The following is a 19,549-nucleotide window of genomic DNA, read 5'->3' on the forward strand; positions in this document are numbered from 1 at the left end:
GGCCTTGGAGGGAAGTGAGGGGGGAGGTGTAGGCGCAAGTTTTGCATTTCTTGCGGTTGCAGGGGAAGGTGCCGGGAGTGGAGGTTGGGTTGGTGGAGGGTGTGGACCTGACGAGGGATCGTGGAGGGAGTCGTCTTTCAGAAACACTGATAGGGGAGGGAAATATATCTTTGGGGTCTGTTTGGAGGTGGCGGAAATGACGAAGGATGATACGATGTATCTGGAGGTTGGTGGGGTGATAGGTGAGGACCAGTGGGGTTCTGTCCTGGTGGCGATTGGAGGGGCAGGGTTCAAGAGCGACATAAGTTAAAGTTATGAATGTATACTCCCAAAAGATGTTTTTTAATCCTTTTTATTAGATTAGATTATTTACAGTGTGGAAACAGGCCCTTCAGCCCAACAAGTCCACACCGACCTGCCGAAGCGCAACCCACCCAGACCCATTCCCTTTTGTTGGTGTTAATGCTTTGCTGCCCCAATTAAATGCCTAAAGCTACTCAAGACTAGGAACTGAGCCTGAGTTTTGTGTGGTCTCACATAACATTACAATCTACAGAGGGCAGGCTACAATCGGTTTATCCTTTTCAAAGATTTCTGTTAGCTCACACTAACATTGCTGCGACCACTCTTTTGCAGTTGTGGTTGAACAGCCTGCTGCATATAATCAGTGTTTAATTGACATATGTTTCTAAATTAATAAATTGACTGCTACTACTACAAAATAACCTAAATATTCTAATGTCTAGAGTCGTTGGAACAGCACAGTCTAGAATTTTGTGTTGGGACCATCCCAAAGCAGCAGACTCTGCTGGAATTTGAAACTTGTAATGACAGTTCCCCTGTGCCTGCAAAATCCCCTTTAAAGTCAGAAACTCTGGAGGGTTCTGGCTGAGTTAGATACATGGAAAAGTTAAAGGATTAAAAAACTTGACACCTGGAATACTCGGGTTGTAAGTTTGCCCGCTGAGCTGGTAGATTTGTTTTTGGATGTTTTGTCACCATGCTAGGTAATATTATCAGTGGTCCTCTGATGAAGCGCTGGTGTTCAGTCCAACTCGCTATTTATCTCTATTGGTCTGATATGGGTGATATCACTTCTGGTTCTTTTTCTGAGAGGTTGGTAAATGGGTTCCAAATTGAGATGTTTGTTAATGGAGTTCTGGTTTGAATATCAGGCCTCTAAGAATTCCCGTGCATGTCTTTGTTTAGCGTCTCCAAGGATGGATGTATTGTCCCAATCGAACTGGTCATCATGAAACGCAGCAAAATAAAAGAAACCCACAAACACAAATAATACTGTTTTAACGTTCACCAAAGCGGAAGAGAACAAGAGACTCCCATTCCTAGACGTCACGGTACAATGCAAAGCCAATGAGCAGCCTACAGACCAGCGTTTACAGGAAAGCCTCACGCACTGATTACATACTCAACTACAGGAGCATTCATCCCAACTCTCTCAAACCGAACTGCATCAGGGCATTATTTAAACGAGCCACGACACTGTAGCACCCAGGAACTAAGAAGCCAAGGAAAAACACCTGTATGACGTGTTCAGAAACAACACATACCCAATAAGCGCAATCTGCTGATTCCTACGCAACATGCCTAGAAACTCTAGCCACCCTATCATACGTTAATGACATCTCTGAGATGGCAACCAGACTACTCTGGCCCCTAAGCATCATGGTAGTCTACAAACCTACCACCACACTAAAACACCTCCTGATGAATTTAAAGGACCCCGTAACAACAAATAGCAGAATCAATATTATATACAAAATACCCTGCAAGGACTGCAGCAAACATTATGTTGGACAGATGGGCAGGAAACTAGCCACCAGAATACATGAGCACCAACTAGCTACCAAATGACATGACGAACTATCACTAGTATCCATACACAAATGAAGAGGAACACCTTGGGACAATACGTCCATCCTGGAATAGGCTAAACAAAGACATGCATGGGAATTCCTAGAGGCCTGGCATTCAAACTGGACCTCCATGAACAAACATATATCAATTTGGACCCCATTTAGCAACCTCTCAGAAAAAGAACTGGAAGTAATATCACCCACCACAACAGTCCAAGACAGATAAATAGTAAGCAGAACTGAACACCAGCACTCATCAGAGGCTCACTGGTATTACCTAGCATGGTGACGAAATGTCTGAGATCAAATCAGCTCAGTGAGCATACTTACAACCTGATCCGCAAAGAGAGCTACAAATCTTCTCCAATCGCAAACCTGGGTAACTATTTAAACTGTGTCCTCCAACTCCAACCTTACTCCCCTCCTCCTGGATCAGACCTGACAAAACCTAATCCAAGCTGACATCCGCTCAGGGCTGGCTTAACCCATTTGGAGTCGACACCTCTCCCATCTGTCACACCTACCCCTCGTCTCTTGCTGAATCCTGGCATGACAACTCCCACTCCCAAGAATCTCAACAGCCACTTAACCAAACTGACACCATTGTTGCCAGTATTTCTTTACCACCCTCATTCCCAACCAACTCTTGCTTCACTGTTCCTACCTGTTGACCCCACCCACTAGCCCACATTTATTTGCCTGAAATGCTGGAATCCTACCTACTTGCTTTATCTTACATACTCACCCTTTCAAAGGAGCTGTCCAAGCACCTGCTGTACTGTTTGACATTTTGAAATCTCAACACACAGCAACTGACTGTTGCAAAAGGGACAGTTTTCTTAACTGGATTTGTGGATTCTTGGACAGATTCATAATAGGGCTGTGTACAAGAATCTCCATTGCAGAAATCATCTAAATGTAAGTGGTAATTTTAAATGTAATAAAAATTGAAAATCTGGTTTGTGACCATGATTGGAATATCCTGTGTTGAAATGTGGAGTGATTACTGTGGTTTACATAAACACTGGGCAAAGCTAAAACTCTTCACATGGCTGATTAGTCACATAGTTCAAACATCTTAAATGTTTTAAGGACCTGATGCAATTGGCTTTGAAACTGATCTGAACTGGATTAGCCATACAAACACTAGCTGCCAGATTACATTAACGGCCTGAAATTGTGATGAGAAATTGAGACCTGTATGTCCAATGCCTATCCACCATCTACAAGACAGAAGTCCTGTGATGGAATGCACTCCCCTTGCCTGGATGAGTGCAGCTTCTGTGACATGAATAGCTTGACATCATTCAGGACAAGGAAGCCTGTGTGATTGGTACCACATCCAAAAACATTCACTCCTTTCACCACTGGTGCAGTTACTTCAGTGTGCACCATTTACAAGATACACAAACTCACAAAAGATCCTTCGACTTCATATTCCAAAGTTTGGGTGTAGACCCACCAGATAGCACCCATCTGTAGTAAAATAGTACTTCGTTGCTGCTCAAGACTGTACTCTGTTCCAGTCTGATTTGGTAGGATTAGGAGATGTCTTTAAGTCATTTAAATCTGTTTTGCTATTTTAGATTATTTGTGATCTCTGATCTAAGTTTATACAGTCAACATTACTTCATGTTCCTTGGACCTTTTGGTTAACAAAAAGCTATCCATTGTAGATTTACGATTTAAATATTGACAGTCTAATGGAAGAAGGCATCAGACTGCCATCCTTGGTTTAAAAAAAAGTATTGTGTGACTTCTTTCCTGAATTGCTTGGCTCTAAATTTAAAAAATGAATATCCCCTAGTCCTAGCTTGCCGATCCAACAGAAATAGTACATATAGTTTCTCACTACAAGTTACCACCATCTAAAGGAAACTAGCAAAATCAACGAATGATTCTCAAGGTTTGTTTTCATTCAGTCAAATCACCCTTTTGTATTTGTGTGGACTCTCTTTGTAATTTAACTCTGGCAGTCCAGGTATTTATTTCAGAAAATCAGTGCTGCATACCTGACAAGGCCGACATATTCTTCCTAAGGTGTTGTGTCAAAACTTGCTCTTTTGTTTAATATATCCTACGTTCCGTGGGATGTAACCCTAGTTTATGTAATTGGTCTTCAAAGTTTAACCCTTGGATCAATGTACTATTCTAGTAAAATACTGCTGTATTTCTTCCAAGACCAATGACTTCTTCTTAATGTATGGTGTCCAGAATTTCTTGAAGTACATCAGGTTTGGTCTCCCCAGAATTTTTTTTTAACAAAGCCGCCTTGTATTCCAAACTTTAAAGTACAATGGTCAGAACCTTTTGGGTTATTTCTGTCCCTGTTCATTACATTTTAATGATCCAGTTCTTGGACCCATTAGCTGCTTTAGGCTTTTTCTACTTTTAGCTTTTTACCATTTAGAAAGCACTCATGATCCATCTTGCTTTCAACCAAAGTGGATGTTCTTAAAATTTGCTTACATTTGAAATCTATCTGCCATAGATTTGCACACCTATTTACTAAAATTACCAACATATTTCTAGATTGTTTCCACCTAAACTTCTACCAGTGCCACCAAGCTTTGTCATTGTCAAATTGAGGTAAGTTGTAATCTATTCAGTCTTATGAACCATTAATAAGTACAGCGATTAGGTGAGACCTGAATGGAAACCCCTGTGCAGCATTATTAGGCACATCCTGACAATTACATACCCATTATCTCTACTCTATTTCCTGCCACTGAGCCAACTTATTTACTTGGTCAATGGTTTGCCCTTAATTTCATGATCTTTGCATGAAGTCAGGTGTCACTATGAGGGACTTTAGCAATGCCTCCTGGAAATTCATAATCAAAATTGATAAAAATTGCACTCCCTCAGTCAATTCTTCTAAATAAAAAAAATCAAGTTCAACAAAGCTTTGCTTACAAATCCATGTTGGTGCTCTCCAATCAGATGAAAATTTTCAAGGTTTCAGTCACTTTAGGTTTGTCTTAGTTTGCTTTGTTCATGTTTATAGGCAGCAGAAATGAATTGTTCAGTCTCCAGTGCTGTGCAAGAGCTTTTACTTAATCAACAATTAAGTGATGGTCAGATTTTTGAATGAAAATAGAGAAGTTTAATTTTTTTTTAGACGAGATCTTAGAATATTTATTATTCAGCTGGCATGTAATAAACAACAATAGAAATATTGTCCTGTTCATCTTATATTTATTCTTAAAACCCCAGAAACCCAGACCTCTGATAAATTCAATCTGTTTTAAATATTAAATGACTGCTAGGGAAGTTTTATGTGTGTTTCAGCTGTGTATCTGTTAATCCACTTTTAACTGGATTGAGTATTTCAGATTTTTCAAGTTATGTAGAGGGTTTTACAGCAAATGTTGCAATCCAGTAATTACAAGCAATAAATATTAAGTTTGCTCACAATGCAGACAACCTCTTTAGCATTTGATGACGCTGTCTTTGTGCCATCTAGCTTAGTTTTAGAGGGACAAGAAATTCTACCCCTATTTTTATGTCAGAGCATTTGAAGGTGAAGGAAAAAAATCAATGTAGTGTCTATCAAATCTGCAACTACATTTCTGAATGTAGTTAAATGTTTTGTGGGTTTTTCTGAACAGAGGGGAATAACGTTTCTGGTGCGTTTCCACTACTTGTGTTTAAATTATACTCAATAAACATGATCTGTAGTTTTATTTAGGATTAAGAAAAACAAAGTATGGAAATGTTCAATGATCCAACTGAAGTAGTCATTTCTATTTGTATTGTTTCATCCAGACATTCCATAGTACTTCATACTTCATGAGTTCATAGTCACTGTTACAAACAGGACCTGAATAACTGAGCAGTTTATCTATTTTTTTTCTCTGGTGACTGAGAGAGGTCTATTGTCCAATGTACCAGGATAGTGCTCTGCTCCACCTAAATAGAATCTTCACTTCAAGATCGCTGTGGAAATTCAGTATTTCTGTACTGTGCTAAAGTGGAACTATGTGCTGTGGTCCTTCAATTGTCAAGACTGTAGTGAGATTAGAGTACTGGAATGAAACCCCACTATTTCATGAATTGTTGCAAGTGTGGATTATGGTATCTCTCTGGGCCTTCCCATGTTCGCTGATTATCTGCAGGGGATTTTGATAGTGATTTGGGTAGAAAACATTTTGTGTCCTGAAAAAAAAAATTAGTTGTGCAATTGGATGAGGATTCCAACTTTATTTATATTGGTAGTCCATAGTGAGTTAAAAATCAGTATTAATTTCTCTACCAATGCTTTAGTTGTAATTGTTGAAAGAATAAGCTTCAGGAAATTGGTTTTTAATCTTTGCAAGGGCACACTGGTAATGGTTCTACACAGCCTACAAACTCTGCAAAATAATTCTTCAAAAATTGTTCTGGGTATTAAAGACGCTGGTTTGATTAAATGTTGAGGTTTTCTCACAACAAATATGACATGAAAGAACCACACTGTCCTTATGAAGCCTTGGCTGGGTAATATGGCTGCTTATTAATTCTTGGGCTTTTTGTTTTCCTATGTATCATGCCATAGTAATTTCACACGCTGTTTGCAATATCTCCTTATGATGTCTGGGTGGTATCACTATTTGATGAATAACGATCGATTACCCATATGTGTGTGTGTCAGGATGTCTTCACTTGCTCGTCAGAACTCCATTTTTAATATAGTGATACTCAGAACCCCTTCAACTTTTGAGCTGCCTGTATTAACTTACTTAACTTTGCATTTGCTTTGAATCTCAATTAAAGAAAATTCATGTGAAACACTTCAATTATTGCCCCTCTTAAAGTTTCAACGACTCTTAAAATCATCTTGTGTAGCTGTGATGGTGATAGACTTTATTTAGCCTTGGCTCTGGTCATATGCACAATGGAAAAATACTTGGAACTTGTTCCTGGAATGGTTTTGTCTCTTTAACTTTATTCAAATTTTTAATGATTGTCGGCAAAGTTAGCCTTTCCAGTCCGACCAAACCATTATCCAGGAATAAGTCAATCCTGTCCGTGGATAATTTCTTAACTCTACTGTTCCGGGTATCAAGTCGCATCCCTTGTGTACAAAGGAATGGCAATGTGCACTTCGCTTATCCCTTTTATTAATGATTTGGAGATGCCGGTGGTTGGACTGGGGTGTACAAAGTTAAAAATCACACAACACCAGGTTATAGTCCAACAGGTTTAATTGAAAGCACGCTAGCTTTCGGAGCGACGCTCCTTCATCAGGTGATTGTCTTTTATTAAAACTTTGTTTTCCCCGAGAGAGAGAGAGGCTTTCTGTGCAATGTCCTTCTTCAGGAAAAGAGTTTGTTTAGGTCCTGTATCTCTTCATATTGGTTTTTGTTTAGCTGTGTTATTTAAAGAAAGAATGATCACCCTTTTGACAAGAGTGCTTGAAGTCTCATTTACTTTATTCATCTGCTGCACTCGCAGCAGTGTTTACCTTTTGGTTTCATAGTTGTATTTAACTGCACTTCTATACATAGTATTTTCCCATTGTTTATGCACCTAGCCTGCACATCACTGGACACTATAGGCAACTTAACATGGCCAATGCACATAACTTGTACATCTTTGGACTGTGGGAGGAAACCGGACACCAGGAGGAAACCCACACAGACCACTGGGAGAATGTGTAAACTCCACATAGACAGTTGCCCAAGAGTGGAATTGAACCCAAGTCCTGGATTCTGAGAGGCAGCAATGCTAAACACTGGACCACTGTGCCATCCTAAATTCGTCATAGAGTCATTAATCTTAGTCCATGTCCAATCTAACAAGGACCGTGTTCAAAGGCTCACAAAAGTTTGTCACAACCCTCGTGGGAATAATGCACTGGAAATTGAATCCAGCTTTTGTATCATCACAAATGTGGAATATAACCAATTTAATCTCTAGGTTGGTTAATTCCTGACTGTGACCACTATTTAGCCTCACAGTACCAGGGCCCCAGGTTCGATTCCTGCCTCGGGCAGACTGTGTGGAGTTTTGCACATTCTCCCCGTGTCTGTGTGGGTTTCCTCTGGGTGCTCCGGTTTCCTCCCACAGTCCAATGATGTGCAGGTCAGGTGAATTGGCCATGCTAAATTGCCCATAGTGTTAGGTGCATTAGTCAGAAGGAAATGTGTCTGGGTGGGTTACTCTTCGGAGGATCAGTGTGGACTTGTTGGGCTGAAGGGCTTGTTTCCACACTGTAGGGAATCTAATCCTTATAACAAACATATCATTTAACATGTGTTAAAACACATTATTTACCATTGTACAAATTTATGATACCTCTTTTAAATCTAAAAACACAGACATAGCGCACAGACAGACAGGTGAACGAGCACATGCGCACACCGCACATATAAAACAGACAAGACAGATTACACAAAGTGTTTTGAGTGGTATTATGAATGAAAAATGTAGGCAAAAAGGCACGTTGCCTATCGATCAGAGTCCAAACCAAAAGGCATGGAATTAGTTTTTTGTTTTGTTTCATTTTTGGCAATGATAGTACATTATTGATTTAGGTTGTTCTGTTTTTTACAAGTGGTCAGTACGACCTAAGTTTTGGCTTAGATTAGAAGTTTTTTTTCATAAAGTCATTGAGTGTTTTTATTTTCCAGTTTACAAGGGAAAGTGATTTTGATTGCTGACAGGCTTGAAGGTACAAATTCTATCTTATGTCTCTCCCCTTGGTTCATTGTAAAATGACCACTTAGAATCAATCCAGATATCTGCTGCTGGGCACTTGCGTTTCTTTAAAATAACAGCTGCTGCTAGCATCTCCCACAAATTTTTCAAAAGCCAGCTTCCAGCAAAATTTTGTGTGCTCTTATGGAACCACTAAGTGACCACATAGTTCCACTTTTATAGAGTTATAGAACTGTACAGCATGGAAACAGACGCTACGGCTCAACTTGTCCACACCAACCGGATATCCTAAATTAATCTAGTCTCATTTGGCCCATATCCCTCTCAACCCTTCCTATTCATATACCCATCCTTTTAAATATTGGAGTTGTACCAGCCTCCACCATTTCCTCAGGTAGCTCATTCCATACACACATCATCCTCTGTATGAAAATGTTCTGCCTTATGTCCCTTTTAAATCTTTCCTCTCTCACCTTAAACCTATGCCCTATAGTTCTGAACTCCCACCCCCCCCCCCACCCCAGGGAAAATAATTTGTCTATTTATCCTAACCATTTCTCCTCATGAATTTATAAATCTCTATAAGGTCACCCCTCAGCCTCTGACGCTCCAAGGAAAACAGCCCCAGCCTATTCAGCCTCTCCCGGTAGCTCAAATCCTCTGCCCCTGGAAACATCCCTGAAAATCTTTTCTGAACCCTTTTCAGGTTTCACAACATCTTTCCTACAGCAGAAAGATCAGAATTGAATGCAGTATTCCAAAAGTGGCCTAGTCAATGTTCTGTGCAACTGCAGTGTGAGCGTCCAACCCCTACTCAAAGTCTGACCAATAATGGCAAGCTTACCAAACGCCGCCTTCACTATCCTATCCACCTGGAACTCTACTTTCAAGGAACAATAAACCTGCACTCCAAGGTCTCTTTATTCAGTAACACTGCTCAGGACCTTACCATTAAGTGACTAAGTCCTGCCCTGATTTGCCTTTCCAAAATGCAACACCTCACACTTTAAATTGTAAAAACAAACAAACTGCTTAAGAATCCAAACGCCGACTGGGCAAGATGGCAGCGATTCTGTAGAACTGCTGTGGACAACTCTGCTTAACAGCCAAGTCGTACTGGTGTTTTTTGCCATCCCTGGCCAACTTATGTGGTGGAATTATTAGTTTAAAACCTTACAGAACACATATTTGTTAATATTTGGGAGTGGAGGATGCCAAAGGGAAAAGGAGAGAGCAAACAGCAGCAGGGAGGACACTCCCCTGCAGCACCAGGCATACCAGAAACAGCAGCAACAGCAGCCTCTCCTGAACCCCCCCACGGACCTGACAGACTCTCAGGAATTGGCTGCGGTGATGGAAAGACTTACCTTGAAGGTTGAGGCTGCAATTGAGGAGATCTGTGGGGAGATTTGTGCCCAGCTCCAACCTATTTCATCCATGCTGCAGAAGCATGAACAGAAGATCCAGGACCTCTGGGAGTGGCTGGAGGAGGTGGAAAGTGGCTGAAGGAGGTGGAGAGTCGAACTAAGGCCTTCGGAAGCTGCGATGGAGTCCTCATCCAATCGGGTTCAGGTGCTGGAGTGAGAGGTGTGGGTCTTGGGAGACCATATCGATGACCTTGAAAATCGAGTCCAGCAGGCTGCAGATTGAAAGGGCTTATTGGGTTAAAGTGCACAGGTCAGGGCCGGTGCGGTGCCACATAAGGACAAGCAAGAAGTAATAGAAGCATCCAGATTACTGGGAAATGATCCACAGGCACTGCTGGAGAAAGGGTAAAAAATCGTGTTTTTCCAGGATTTCTCGGCAGCTTTAATTCGAAAGAGGAAGTTCTTTGATGAAGTTAACAGGAGGCTGAAGAACCTGGACATCCAGTACACTCTGAGGTACCCTGCAGTGCTCTGTTTCAGCCACAAGGACTCAGTTTATACGTTTGACTCAGCGGATAAAGCTAAAAACTTTATAGACGCTTTAAAATAGTTGGACTGGCCTGAAGAATACGGTTAATGTTCATCCTCTTTTCCTTCCTTCTCCATGTTTTTCCTTTTTTTATTCCTTTCTTTCTCCCTAATAATTTCTTTTTTGGAAAGGGGGAAACAAAACTTGGAATAAGTTGTTCCTTTTTTGATATAAAACTGGATTTTATAATGGGAAATTTTGTGAATGTTCTTTGTTGTCTCTCTTTTTGTTTGTTCTGTTTCTCTTTTAGTCACAAGTAGGGATAACATGAAGCCAGGGATGGGTGGAGTGCTCATTCTGACTTTGTCTTTTTTCTGTTTGATTTAAGGATCATCCTTTTTTTTCTGGCCTAAGGCTGGGACACAGTCTGGGTTTGAAGGTGCTGTGAAGGAAGGGATGGGTAGGGTGAGTGCCCCCCTATGGGCAGGGGGAAGAGTCTTCCATTCAGGGTTTTATAGTTGGCTTTCTTTGTAGTTTTTTGGTAGTAATAGTTGTTTGGAGTTATGATAGAGTAGTTTTTGTATAAATAATTTTTCGACTCGGAGTCTTTATTTACTTGTGTTCAGAGCTTTGTAAGCAGGGTTCCCCCCTTCCAGGGGGTTCAAGGGTCTCTGAAAGAGGATATGGCGTAGCGTCTTATTAAATGGTGCACCTGGAACATCAAGGGAAGTCATTCGCCTGTTAAAAGAAGAAAAGTGTTTTCTAGCCTTAAGAGGGAAAGGGTTGATATCACTTTGTCCAGGAAACCCATCTTGATGATGGGGAACACCTGAAGTTACAACAGGGGGTTTATGACCGGGTAATCTTTCTCCCCCCCCCCCCCCTACTATTAAAAGTAGGGGAGTGGCAGTACTTATCCAGAAAAAATTTCCGTTCACGTTAGTAGAGCAGGTGAAAGATTAGCAGGGACGGTTTGTGATACTTAAAGCCCTGATACATAGGGAGGAATATGGCATTTTAAATGTCTACTGTCCTCTGATGCATCCCCTCAAATTTTTGATTACTGCTTTCTCTAAGCTGAGTGCCTTTGGAACAGAGCACATTATTATAGGGTGAGATTTTAATTGTCTTTTGGATCCGACAGTGGCACCCAACTATTTTTCGCAGGGCAAACAGGTGGCTGACTTATGCGAGGAGTTGGGACTGGTGGATATTTGGAGATGTCTTCACCCTACCGGCAGGGACTTCACCTTTTTTTTCAAACCCATATAAATGTCACGTGGGGATTGACTTCCTTCTGGCTCCCTCAGCCATTCTGGATTTGATTATGGGTTGTAAAATTGTGAATATAGGTATCTCTGATCACGCGGTGGTATGTTTGGAAGTTAAGGCCAAGAGTGAGGGGGCTAGATTTGCGGCACTGGCACGTGGGCCCTTTTCTCCTTAAGGATTCCATTTGTGGAATACCTTTTTGAAGGAGTTTCAGGAATTCTTGACTATCAACTCAGGCACGGCTGGTTGTCCGTCTATGCTATGGGAGACTGCTAAGCCTTTGCTAGGGGATTAGCTATTTCCTATTCGGCTAGCCATAAATGACAGAAGGAGGAACAGCAGTGATGCGAGTTGAAAGCCACCGAGGCAGCACATTTTGCGTGGCCTTTGATGATTTAAGCCACAGCGGATCACGGCCCTCCGGGTTGCCTTGAATTCAATACTGACACAAAATGCAAAGAAAGAGCTTGCTTTTGCTAGACAAAGGCTGTTCAACTATGAGGATCGGCCAGGGAAGTATTTAGCATACCTGGCTAGGAAAAAGTGCACTCCCCAATCCATTACCGCAATCAGAGGCAGCGCTGGGGTCCTTACATATGATGCTAAAAAGATTAATGAGGCTTTTTGGAGTTTTTACTCTTAATTGTATCGGTCTGAAGGTTGCAAGGACAGGAGGGTTAAAATGGAGGCCTTTTTTAAGAACCAGGACCTCCCAGGGTAAACTTGGAACAGGCCTCTCTCTTTAATGCCCCCTTGACAGTTCAGGAAATACAGGAGGCATCTAGGCAACTTCAGAGTGGGAAAGCGCCTGGCCCTGATGGTCTCCTGGGTGAGTTTTATAAGGAGTTTATAGGGATTCTGTCAGGGCCGATGTTGGAAATGTACAATCATTCCTATATGCATGAATGCCTACCATCATCTTTGAGAGAAGCTAATAATTCCTTAATTCTTAAGAAGGGGAAGGTTCTTGAGGATAGTGTCTCATACAGGCCCATTTCTCTCTTAAATTCAGATTTCAAGATTCTGTCCAAGATCCTGGCGCTGAAATTGGAAAGGGTGCTGCCCCTTATTGTTAAAGAGGACCAGACAGGCTTTATAAGGGTCTGTAGGTCCTCTAATAATATTAGAAGGTTGCTGAATATGGTCCAAGTTTGTCAGCAACGATTGATTCAGGGGTTGGTGATTTCCTTAGATGCAGAGAAAGCTCTTGGCCAGGTGAAATGGCCGTATCTTTTTATGTATTACAACAGTTTGGATTGAGTGGGGTCTTTGCTACGTGGGTGGAGGTTTTATATTGCCACCCTCTGGCCACGGTGATCACCAACAGGGTGAAGCCTGAGAATTTTAGGATTGGTAGGGGTAGTAAACAAGGCTGTCCCCTCTCACCGTTGTTCTTAACGTTGGTGACAGAGTCGCTGGCAGAGGCCATTCGTCAGAACGCCCACATAACAGCTCCGGAAGTGGGATCGAGGGCACACAAGATTACACTATGCAGATGATGTCCGTCTGTTTTTATCGAACCTGATGACCTCTGTACCCCATTTGATACAATGTATCAATTCATTTGGGGCTATTTCAGGCTTTGCAAAATTAACTTTGCAAAATCTGAGGTTATGCCTTTGGGAAGCCTCAAGAATGTGCCAGAAGTTGAAGGTGCCCTAAGTTCCCTTTTAAGTGGTCACTGCAGGATTCCGATACCTAGGATTTTTTATTACCCTCAAGTTTGACCTATTATTCCGACCGTCTTTGTTCACTTGCTCGACAATATTAGGCAGGATCTCCAAAGATGGGAGGCTCTTCCAATTTTATGGCTGGGCAGAATATCTCTCATTAAGATGAATGTTCTTCCTTGTTTGTATATGGTCCCTGTAATGTTTCCCAGGTCAATGCTGTGGAAGTTTATGGGATGGTTTGGTTCCTTTGCCTGGCATCATGGGTGACTCCTCATCAAACTTGCAGTTGCTTCATGGAGGGGGAGGAGTTGATTTCCCAGACATCAGGAGGTATCAGTTGAGTTCCCTGCTGTCCTTTGTCTCCGATTGGGAGGTAACGATCCAAACTCAATATGGCTGGATATTGACGCCTCCCAGGCAAAGTGCCCTCTTATTAACCTATTGTTCATGGATAAGATGAGGACCGTTATGGACCACTTCCGGAACCCCATTGACATTAGGACAGTTATGGCTTGGAGGGCGATGTGTCAGAGTGAGGGTTGCTTATCCAAGACTTCGCCACTTACACCTATAGTTGGCATGCCAGGGTTCTAACCAGGGATGATAGACTCAGGGTTCAAACTATGGGCGGCGAGAGGAGTTTCTAGTTTGGGAGACTTGTTTGAAGGGGAGGTTATGATGTCTTTTGAGCAACTGAGCTGCAAATATGGGTTGCCCAGCAGAGACCTTTTCCGTTTTTTTCAGGTTAGGGATTTCATTCAGGAGAAGACTACACTTCTCACTGAGCCCTATAAACCCAATACCGAGAGGTTGTTGCTGTGTTCCACAAGCACCCTTTTGGTTAGTGCCCTCTATTGCCTGCTGGGTGGCAGGGCCTGGCAGGATATTAACCGTGCAAGAGCTAGGAGTGGAGTTCTCTTCTGAAACATGGGAGAACGTATGGGAGAATGCTCAAAAGATCCCAATCTGTAATAGGACATGTGCTACGCAGTTACAAGTTCTGCACAGGGTTAATCTGACATCGGACCGTCTGGTGAAGTTTAAAATGGGGCATCTTCAGTGTGCCCCAAATTTAAAATAAGTGTAGGTACTCTTCCCCATTGCTTCTAGACATGCCACAGGCTCCGTGTTTATTGGAGCACTGTGGCGGGGGAGATAGGAGGGTATTGAGGACTGAAGTCAAAGTGGACCTGATATCTTTCCTCTTAGGTCTACTGAATTTACCATCTTTAGACTGGCATGGGAAGAAACTATTTAATATTCTTGCATACTGTGTACGGAATATTATTCTGATGAATTGGTGCCTGAGAACCTGCCAGGCTTGCTGGGATGGCAGAAATTAATTTATGGAGCACATTCCCTTGGACGTTTTTACAAACATGGTGCACCACACAACAGACCATTTTTATAAGACATGGCAGCCCTACTTGAGTTATTTGGATATAGATTTGTCAGCTATCTTAACGAGGACATTTGTTTAACCAGGATGGTTAGGTTTGTTGAGTTCTGGGCCCTGGAAGGGTCTCCTGAGTTAATATGGGTATATATACAATCCTCCCCTTCCTTTGTTTGGGAGGTTTGCGCATAGCTATTCTGTATTGTGTTTTTTTTTGTTTTTTTTGCTGTTCTTTTTTTGATCTACTAGTTATTTACTTATTTATTAGTGTTGCTTTGCACAGTGTTAGGGTTTGTTTTGTATTATGGGGTAGGTTAGTAGTTAGTAGACAGTAGTTGTATTGTAATTTGTGGTTTTTTTTCTTTTTAGTATACTGATGTTTGTTATTGATTGTATTTTTCAATAATTTTATATGTTTATAAAGCTAAAAAAATTTGCTAATAAAGATATTTACAAAAAAAAATCCAAATGCCATTTTCTGATTTATTTCTTAATGTGTTGACAGTTGACCACCCACTCAATTAGACAAGAGTCTTACCAACTGAATCAAGCTATGATAACATGTCTGTGTGGGTTTCTTGCAGGTACTCCAGTTTCCTCCCACAGTCCAAAGATGTGCAGGTTAGGTGAATTAGTCATATTAAATTGCCCATAGTGTTCAAGAATGTGTAGATTAGGTGCATTAGTCAGGGGTAAATATAGAGTAATAGGGTAGGGGAATGAGTCTCAGTGGGTTACTCTTTGGAGGGTCAGTGTGGACTTATTGGGCCAAATGGCCTATTTCATCACTGGAGGGATTCTCTGCAAATTATCTGAACTACAGTCTTTCAGAAGCATGTGTATGTCATGTGTGCATGTCCTAGTACTGTCATGGAAGAACACAACTTGAAATAGGAAGACACTGTGGCTGCATCAATATATCGGGATTAAATTAGCACTAATCTAGTATGTTGGAACATTGATCTGGTCTTCAGAATCCTCAGGCAATAAGCATGGATTTCTTAGTTCACATCGAGGCCTAATCTTTTTACAAATTAGCAGTTATCTTCTGTTGTCAAATTGGAGTATACATACATTGGAGTAGATCAAATGGGAGTACACATTGGCTTTTAAGTATGGTTTGACTTTCAGTGATCATCCTGGAAACATCTCTGTTTCAGTGGCAAAGAAACTCACTTTTGTTAGCCTTTTTTCATAATTTCAAGCTCCCATTTATTTCCCTGCATACAATAGAAATGATCATAATAGTGTTATTTAAATAAATCAGTATATATGGATTATTGTTGTATTTTCATTTGAGGGAAGGGTAATAAACATTTACATGACTGACTCCCCTTTATGGGGGAAGGGAGAGAGAGAGAGAGAGACACACACACAGACTCAGCCTCTCAGAAATAGAGATGGACTTGTACAGCATTGGAGAAATCTGAAAAGCTGAATCCCCATTTTAGATGTTGTGATAATTAATGTTAATTAGTGTACGTGAGTTATCATGTCTACAATAATACAGTGCTGATGGTGAGTAGGAGGAGTTTTAAGAGCAATACTTGAAATTTATTTAAAGCCACACTTTTGCATTTCTAAGAATATGTATCTTCAGATCTCTCTTCAATTCTGTTAAGATTTCTGCGATTTACGGAGCAATTGCTTTAAAAGTATGTCCAATAGCATTTTTTATCAATTAATTCTTATGGCACAAATTATCAGATTAGAATTATTGACATGTAAGAAACAAATGATAAGACATTGAGCAAAGTGGGCAATGTGTCAATTCTTCGTATAGTACCTATCTTCACAATTTGTGCAACGTTAAACACTATATATTTCCAGAATAATTGTTCTATGTTTAAAGTTGGATTGAGTGTACCACCACAGTACTAAAATAAATTTTACTTTTCTGCAGCTAAATATCGTGATATCTTCAAAGATATCATCAACAAAATTGCACTGGTCAAACAGGAAGATGTAAGTATTGGTTAGATTTCATTATTCATTAAATACCTAACCTCCATTTCCCTTCTTTCATACATTTGAAGAGTCTGCCACTGCTTTCTAGCTAAACCCATTCTTTTCTCATACACACTTTCTGAACCTGTAATGGAAATCCATTAAAGATATTGAATGTATATAAATGCATTATTTTGAATAGTTACAGGAGCTTGCAACCAAAAGTGCCATTGTACTAAGCATGAATTAGCATATTCTATACTTTTTATCTTTTACTGCCAAGTGCATCTACATAGTGTCAAAGAATGTTCACTTCAGAATTCTTCTAAGGCTTTGAGAATACCATACTGATATCTTTTAACAGCTATTTGAGAGTATAAATGACCCACACAAACTGTTTTGATTTCTTATCAGCACTAAGTTGGCTTATGTTGGTGTAATTGATCAAAGATACAGTAGAAATCATGTTTTTATTACCACTACTTTCAGTTAGCCCATTGCTCTCTTGACTGGTCTCCCAACTTTCACCAAGTTTATCCAACGTCTGCTGTCTTTATTTTAGCTCGCAATGAGATCTGTTAGCCCATCATCCCTGTACTCTGATTTTTTTTTTAGAAGCTGGACTGACACTGCCTCAGTTTAAGAATTCTCATACTGGTTTCAAATTGCCCTACGGTCTTGTCCATCTCTGTTTCTAGACACTATAAGGTTTTTAAGTGGATAGTTTTCTGACAAATTTTCTGGCCAGTTTATAATTAATAGGAATAGAGAAACAACTGATTTGCAATGCAGCATCATTACATGAGAACAATTGGATGTGGGTTTCCAATGAAGCTTACAGAGCAACTCCAAACTACAAGCCGATCTGTGTACTGAAGCGGAGTCCATTTCATACACTGTTCACATGTGTGGTAAACAATAGTTGCAACTCTGGAAATTTCCAACAAAACAATAAATGCATTCAACTGGAAACAATCACCACCACTTTTAAACTGTTTATTTTTAAAATCAGTAGTCACTTATAATGGCCAAAGATGATAGCCATTGTTTATTTACGTAAATGTCAGGTTGATAATCATAGTGTCTAAGTATGCTGTTTATTTTGGGCAAACTGACCAACACAGAGAATTATTCTAACTTTTTAATGTATTGTTACCTATAGTTATGCTTAAAATAAAACAGAATCACAGAATTGTTATGGTGCAGAAGGAGGCCATCTCACCCATTATGCCTACATTGTCTACAAAATTTCATAGACTCCTAGAGATGTACAGAATGGAAACAGACCCTTCGGTTCAACCCATCCATGCCGACCAGATATTCCAGCCCAATCTAGTCCCACATGCTAGCACCCGGCCCATATCCCTCCAAACCTTTCCTATTCATGTACCTGTCTAAAAGCCTTTTAAATGTTGCAATTGTACCAGCCTCTACCACTTCCTCTGGTAGCTCATTCCATATATGTATCACCGTCTGTGTGAAAACATTGCCCCTTAGCTCCCTATTATAGCTTTCCCCTCTCACCCTAAACCGATGCTGTCTAGATCTGGACTCCCCGACCCAAGGGAAAAGACTTTGCCTATTTATCCTATCCATGCACCTCATAATTTTGTAAATCTCTATAAGGTAACTGCTCAGCCTCTGATGCTCCAGGGAAAACAGTCCCAGCCTGTTCAGCCTCTCCCCATAATTCAAATCCTCCAACCCTGGCAACATCCTTGTAAATCTTTTCTGAACCCTTTCAAGTTTCACAACATCTTTCCGATAGGAAGGAGACCAGAGTTGCACGCAATATTCCAACAGTGGCCTAACCAATGTCCTGTACAGCCACAACATGACATCCCAACTCCTCTACTCCATACTCTGACCGATTAAAAGAAAGCATACCAAACACCGCCTTCACTATCCTATCTACCTGCGACTCCACTTTCAAGGAGCTATGAACTCCAAGGTGTCTCTGTTCAACACTCTCGAGGGCCTTACTATTAAGTGTATAAGTCCTGCTAAGATTTGCTTTCCCAAAATGCACCACCTCACATTTATCTGAATTAAACTCCATCTGCCACTTCTTGACCCATTGGCCCATCTGATCAAGATCCTGTTATAATCCAAGGTCACCTCCTTCGCTGTCTACTACACCTCCAATTTTGGCGTCATCTGCAAACTTACTAACTGTACCACTTAAGCTTGCATACAAATCATTTATGCAAATGATGGAATGTAGAGGACCCAGCACCGATCCTTGTGGCACTCCACTGGTTACAGGCCTCCAGTCTGAAAAACAACCCTCCACCACCACCCCCTGTCTTCTACCTTTGAGCCAGTTTTGTATTCAAATGGCGAGTTCACCCTGTATCCCGTGAGATCTAACCTTGCTAACCAGTCTCCCACGGGTAACCTTGTCGAACGCCTTACTGAAGTCCATATCGATCACATCTACCACTCTGCCTCACCAATCATCTTTGTTACTACTTCAAAAAACTCAATCATGTTTGTGAGGCATAATTTCCCACGCATAAAGTCATGTTGACTATCCCTAATCAGTCCTTGCCTTTCCAAATACATGTACATCCTGTCCCTCAGGATTCCCTCTAATAACTTGCCCACCACCGACGTCAGGCTCACTGGTCTATAGTTCCCTGGCTTGTCCTTACTACCCTTCTTAAACAGTGGCACCACGTTAGCCAACCTCCAGTCTTCTGGCACCTCACCTGTGACTATTGATACAAATATCTCAGCAAGAGGCCCAGCAATCACTTCCCTAGCTTCGCACAGAGCTCGAGGGTACACCTGATCAGGTCCTGGGGATTTATCCACCCTCAATTTCTTTAGTCATCCAGCCTTTCCTT

At 41.1% G+C, this 19,549-nt stretch overlaps 1 protein-coding gene across 1 annotated transcript in view; it reads left to right on the forward strand.

Annotated features, from left to right (window-relative positions):
* The window catches only part of LOC122559953 (ankyrin repeat domain-containing protein SOWAHA-like), a 58,026-nt gene that overhangs the window by 7,428 nt on the left and 31,049 nt on the right, over nt 1-19,549 (forward strand). Inside the window, exon 2 of the mRNA XM_043710061.1 lies at nt 16,657-16,718. Within this exon, the coding sequence (XP_043565996.1) occupies nt 16,657-16,718 (62 nt within the window). The remainder of the gene's footprint in view (nt 1-16,656; nt 16,719-19,549) is intronic.

The sequence above is a fragment of the Chiloscyllium plagiosum genome, chromosome 20 (assembly GCF_004010195.1).
Source record: "Chiloscyllium plagiosum isolate BGI_BamShark_2017 chromosome 20, ASM401019v2, whole genome shotgun sequence".
In the NCBI taxonomy this organism is placed as follows: Eukaryota; Metazoa; Chordata; class Chondrichthyes; order Orectolobiformes; family Hemiscylliidae; genus Chiloscyllium; species Chiloscyllium plagiosum.